This window comes from Lottia gigantea (assembly GCF_000327385.1).
Source record: "Lottia gigantea unplaced genomic scaffold LOTGIsca_31, whole genome shotgun sequence".
NCBI classification, from domain to species: Eukaryota; Metazoa; Mollusca; class Gastropoda; family Lottiidae; genus Lottia; species Lottia gigantea.
The window spans coordinates 481,922-488,561 of NW_008709027.1; the positions used below are offsets into that span (position 1 = coordinate 481,922).

A 6,640-nucleotide genomic window follows, 5' to 3' on the forward strand; every position below is an offset into this window, starting at 1 on the left:
CTCTACATATTTTGTTTCATTCATTATCAGTGAGCACATTTGATGGTTGTATATTTAAAAATTAGTCTTTTAGTTTAAAGTTGAGATTTTCTCAGTGTGTGATTCAGTCAGTTGGGGTGATTTAGTTTCCACAAACAAATAACTAATATGTTTGTAGATATATGGTAATTGTCTACTTACTGATTTGTTTTGACAAATCAATTTGTTTACTCTACATTATTATAAGAAAAATCCTACAGTTTGTAAGCAGAAATTTGTTGAGAGTAGTTGCCATGGACACTAAGAAAGTGAGAATACAATATAAAACCAACCTGTTTATTTGGTAATGTGACCCTTGATAAACTTTCCTGACCTGAAGAGCTTTCAGAATTTTTATCTAATAAATCAGTAGAATCCGATAAAATTCTTTCATTGGTTTTAACAACAGATCTGAAACAGATACAGAATACAGATATTACATATTTGTTGGTAAAGTGTAAAGAGTTGACTACTTCCTTCAAAAAGTGTACAGAGATGACATGAATTACTTGGAAAAGTGTACAGAGATGACATGAATTTTTTGGAAAAGTGTAGGCTACAGAGATGAAATGCATTCTTAGGAAAAGTGTAGAGATGACATGAATTTCTGGGAAAAGTGTAGGCTACAGGAGATGACATGAATTCCTTGGAAAAGTGTACAGAGATGACATGAATTTCTTAGAAAAGTGTAAACTGCAGAGATGACATGTGTTTCTTAGAAAAGTGTAGGCTACAGAGATGACATGAATTTATTGAAAAAGTGTAGGCTACAGAGATGACATGAATTTCTTATAAAAGTGTAGGCTACAGAGATGACATGAATTTATTGAAAAAGTGTAGGCTTACAGAGATGACATGAATTTCTTATAAAAGTGTAGGCTACAGAGATGACATGAATTTCTTATAAATGTGTAGGCTACAAAGATGACATGAATTTCTTATAAAAGTGTAGGCTACAGAGATGACATGAATTTCTCATAAAAGTGTAGGCTACAGAGATGACATGAATTTCTCATAAAAGTGTAGGCTACAGAGATGACATGAATTTCTTATAAAAGTGTAGGCTACAGTGAGCACAGATGAAAGCCTATTCAAAACATAATGGGTAAAATTCCGGCATTTTAGGAATTTTGTTGAGAAATTTATCATTAATCTAAAAATTACTACTCACTCTGTAGAAGAACCTTGTAAAGCTGTAGGTGTAATAGATCTAGCTTTACTAGAATTACCAGTAGGAGATAATAATCCACCTTTCTTAGATCCTTTACCATAAATATATGGTAATACAAGAGGTTTACGTGCACAGACTAGAGCATGGAATGACGTCACAGTAAAAATACCCAATCTACCTAAAGTTGCTTTTGTTGATTTAGCAGCATTAGCTAATAAGACCTGAAATATAAAAATACATACACACATTAATATCAAGAGACATATGTTCAATCCAAGTGACACATAATTCTGATTTTCTTTCTTTCTCTTTTGTGTTCTATTAGACTTGGCTTACAAACTTTAAATTTGCAAGTCCAAAAAGACATAGATTACAATATCGTTATGATATTTCACTATGAATAGACCAAAAAAAAACAAATTGCAACAGAGATTTCTACTTTAGCTAAAAGCATTTAACCATAACTCATTATCTTGACAATAAATTACTACCTTAGGGTTAGGTAATTCTGTTCCTTGTAATGAAGCTATATAACATCGGAATCTATATTGTTCTATAAATAATTTCTCTAGATTCTCTTCCCACTGAGCTATCTGTTTAACTATAGCCATTCTACTTCTAGGATCTGACACTACTGTCATCTGTAACTCAGCCATTTTCTTCATTTTTACATCCTATCAAATATAATTTACAAACACTTATCAATTGAGGACATGACCAATAATAGCAAACTAAATTTCATATTATATGAATAATAATCTAGAAATCACATTGACACAACCCAAAAATTTGGCTTTGAGCATACATCATTATAGCAAACCATAGAACTGAAGATCTGCAAACCTTACGGAGCATAACTAATTCTAATGAAGTCACAGTGTGTTTGAATGATGAAATGAAGGTTAACTAATCACATTGGACAAATCAAGGCAGACAATACTATTGCATAAGCAACATGAGAAATTTGGCAAGATGAGCTATCACATTTTCCTAATTATCAACAAAAATTCTGTCGAATTGCACAATTTTCGGAAAAGGTACAAAAAATGACAAGCAAATAGCCAGTGTCCACCCAAAATAATCAAATTTCATACTGGACAAGAAAAGCCTCAAGATAATTTTATTATAAAGTAGTCTAGACACTGCACAAGGTGAGAAAGAAGTGACATTAGAGTGTAATATTTACAATCTGAACTAAGTTTTTATCATGTACAATACACATGATTACTTACCGTATCTATATTACTTTCTAGTCTATTTAATTCAGATTTCAATAACTTTAATGTATTATCTTTTCCATGTTGTCTGGCGAATGATGACGCACATGCTGAGTGAATAGATCGAATCCAGTTCTCTAAATCAATTTGACTGGACGCCTGAAAGACAAGAGTAAAAATCAATTTTAACTCTAATTTAACAGTGATAGGAGACAAATTCATTTTAATTTCTCAATAATTCAACAGTTAAAATCCTACAGGACTCATTAACTTTACATAGATAGACTAAAACCCAAATCTTTTATATTCCAAATATTTTCACTGAGATAAAATCATTTTTGCAGATCTTTGTAGAAATATCATGTTCTTTAATGTATGACAGAAATGTCCTTAGTTCTATAATGATCCAAGGACTAGTCCATGGAAGATATGACTATTGTCACCAACAGGCCATGATATATATTCTAATTACCAATATATAGGATAATAATGGTGGATAATTTATACCAAAAATGAAGTGTTTCACCCAAATAATTTCCTTTTCTCATTGCTTTCCAAGAGATATTTTGAACTAAAAGTCACTTTGCACAGCTGAATTAACAAGTATAAATCTATGCCTGCACTTGTAGTGTTGTCTACTATTATGTTACATCCTACAATTACCAATAACAAATAAAGACACACAAAACATATTCAACCACAAGTAATTTAGAGAATAAACACACTATTTGTTGTATACTGGAAGATTTGAAGATTATTTCTACTAATTATAATATTGTCTATCTATTTGTTGATATATACTTATCATATTATCAGTTATGAAATGGTATAATGTATTTTATATTGTTATTTTTGATAAATATGATAGTCATTAGAATAACAATGAGTAATAATATTTATATAACAATTATAATAACAAAACTAATGTTTCTAAATACCTGTAATAAAAATGCATCACCACAAGCTGTGCTTAAAGAGAAAATATAATCTCTTTTAGGATGTTCTGGTACTGCTTGAGATATACCACCTTCAATAACTACAATAAATATATAATAAATAATATTTCAAATAATGCAGTAATAAAATCATTTCTAGTACAGTCTGTCTAATAATACTAAAAAAAACAAGTTTTAAGCATCTTTAAAACTACTTTGTCAAATTAAAGTCTGAAGACTTGCATCCTGTAATGAAAAATACCAAATTGTCTTATCATGTTATCAGTCTAGATATTCCTAGATAATAAATTTAGAAAATACTAAAACTCTTTTTACAATTAAAGATTCTTACCAAGTATATGTCTTGGTACACTATTCTCATTTACAGCACTCTCTTCATCACAGTCAAAAAATAAGAGGGTTGTTCCCTTTAAACATATCCAATATTTCTTCCAATTTCTCTTGGCAGCTAATTCAATTTTGCGTTTTTTATGCACCAACCAATTTTTAACAACAAGCCACCTGTTGTGAAATAGATAAAAAATAATTGACAAGTCTGAATATTTAAAGGGATATCAAAGTAACTAATATATTCATTCTATGTCTATAAAAAAAAACCTTGTGCTTTTTTTTCAAAGATCTTGAGTGCATAATTTCAAAACATAAACTTTTCTACATGAATAATATAATAGAATAATGGATGTGACAATCTGAAAAATAAACAATTTATTTAAAGCTTGAAGGATATAACCAAAATAAATAAACAGGATACAGACAGTCAAATCAACAAAACTTATCAAGAAAGAGTCCCTTTAGATCATACAGGAGTCACTTTCTGTTGAAATATAAAATTATGTCTTTTATTCAAAAAGAGAGAATTGAACCTGGCTGTAACTATACAATAGGGAGCTGTGGTGGCTCAGTGAATTAGACGCTTGCCCACTAACCTGAAAGATACCTTCAGAAAAAGTGGCAAGTATTTCAGAAGGGACAATAAAATGACACCCTGTTTATTACAGATTGTTTTTGTTAAACTTCCCTAAGGCTAAAGAAGCTGTCCTCACAAAATTTCCCTCATTGCGCATTGCATGGTGATGCCCACATTTATAAGCCTATACGGTACATGAAAGTAGGACGTAAAACTCCATTCATTTCATTTATAACTATACATGAATAATCACACAATATTTTTACAGTCATGGTTGTTATGTTTTATTGATGATATAAAGATATACTAGTTTATCTTGTGTAGTCTGTATAAACTATGTTTTAACAAAGGTAAATCTATACTTAATTACCTTACCAGTGTAGTGTTGCTATTAGAAAATTCTATATTATATCTGTCAGGTAAAGAATGATATATAAAGTGAATCTGAAATGTGCTGCTTGACCTTATCAAAAATCATCTTGGAAAATGTTGCTGAAAATATGGCCATTAAAAGATTCCTTAAAGATTTTCCTTTACTTTCAAACATCTGTGAAATTTTTCTGAAATTATCATTCAAAACTTACCCAGCTTTACGTATAGCTCCGACTTGCCTTGTGTAAGATTGTTGAGACTCAGTTTCTGTCATGGTGTCTATACTAGCATCAGAATCACCATCTTCTTCAGATAACTACAAATACATAATTTTTATATTTTATACTGTCAGGACCAATTTTTCTCCATTGGTGCTTCTATCTGCCACCAAAGTGAACAGATTTAATCTTTAAACCTTGTTTACTATGAGATTATTGATCAGTAGATATTGTTTGCATGTTGACACCGTGCAAAAGAGAGATTCTATCCATTGTATGTGTATAGAAACACTTACACAACTATTTACATAATTCTGATTTACTCTTTTTTGTCTATAGTTCATATTACTCCAGAAAATCTTGACCAGATAATAGAGACACTATCACAAAAAATAAACCATTTAAGTCAAATGATGTAAGTGATAATGAAGCCCTGATATACAAACAAAGACAAGAAATAATCTGTCAAAGACTGGAGATTCGAAAAGAAATTATTCAAATTCAAAATATATCTGAATTGGAATGAAATTCAACATAAACTTCCTTTCAAAAAGAAAATACCTAGAATGAAGGTCACATTCAAATACAATCTTCTGAGTGTTAGGGAATTGTCAACCAATATAGAACAGACTACAATGTAAATTCTTATTTGAAAAAAGAAATGCCATAAAAGTCTGAAGGACATATTTTCAAATTTTAAGTCTTTCTTTCCTCTGAATTCAGACCATTCGTGCACTTTCGTTCTAGACATTTTCACAGTATAAAGTCAATAGTAAAAAGTCAGTCTGTTATTCTAATCTTTGGTAAGAATGGTTTTCATGCAGTCTATAACATTATTACATACATTAAGTTATCAGCATGTTTACAGTTTTCTTAATGAAAATAGTAACAGGTTTTGATTTATTCTGTCTTGAGTTTTTATTCTTGTCTGATGTGATTAACATACAACTCTATCTTCATTATATAAAACATCATCTACAGACACATGCGAAATAAACTCTTTTCCTCTCAACTGCATATAATTTGGTGTTGAAAAGAATTACATTCATTTTATGTCATACAGACAGGGTAATCTAAAATATCACAATCAATAAAAATGTAAGATTAAGTCTGATCAAGAATGAAATATGAAAATTTGTAGTGTATCATCCAAACTTACCAAAAGTAAAGATTCGTGAACTATTTCTATCCAGTCTGCTGCCGTCATATTTTATATGTAATTCTAGCAAAGTTATTTCTATAGACAGTAGGTAACACAAGTGCTAGCTTTACTTAACATATTATTGTAGCAGGCAATCTGCCATTTTAACACTCTTCAAAACGAAGGCAAAGAGAACGTGCTATAGTTCATTAGAAGAATAAACTAACAGTATTCTATTACATATACTTAATCTAAACTACATCTCCTACTGATTAAAACATTTAAAAAAATATACCTTGTCAGGCAAGGTAACATACGCCCACAGATAGCTTTGATTGTAAGTATTATGAAATTCAATATATTTACCATCTTCATAATGACATTGACACACAAAATCAAAATCAAAAGAATCTGTAAAGAATTGTAGCTTGTAGAGTGAGCACAAATTGCACAATATAGCTAATAGAGTAAAATTTCAAGTCAGACAGGATATTTTGGTGAAAAATTATCCGATCATCACAAAAATCGATAGGGATCATCTTCATAATGACATTGACACACAAAATCAAAATCAAAAGAATCCGTAAAGAACTGTAGCTTGTAGAGTGAGCACAAGTTGCACAATATAGCTAATAGAGTA

The 6,640-nt window shown here is 30.2% G+C and overlaps 1 protein-coding gene across 1 annotated transcript in view; it reads right to left on the bottom strand.

Annotated features, from left to right (window-relative positions):
• The window catches only part of LOTGIDRAFT_232689 (hypothetical protein), a gene marked incomplete at both ends in the record, with an annotated part of 59,563 nt that extends 53,497 nt beyond the window's left edge, over positions 1-6,066 (bottom strand). The window contains 9 exons of the mRNA XM_009057694.1: positions 181-211; positions 312-429; positions 1,190-1,410; positions 1,681-1,863; positions 2,422-2,565; positions 3,345-3,442; positions 3,694-3,863; positions 4,854-4,957; positions 6,019-6,066. Coding sequence (XP_009055942.1) covers positions 181-211; positions 312-429; positions 1,190-1,410; positions 1,681-1,863; positions 2,422-2,565; positions 3,345-3,442; positions 3,694-3,863; positions 4,854-4,957; positions 6,019-6,066 — 1,117 coding nt within the window. The remainder of the gene's footprint in view (positions 1-180; positions 212-311; positions 430-1,189; positions 1,411-1,680; positions 1,864-2,421; positions 2,566-3,344; positions 3,443-3,693; positions 3,864-4,853; positions 4,958-6,018) is intronic.
• Positions 6,067-6,640: the final 574 nt, after the last annotated feature.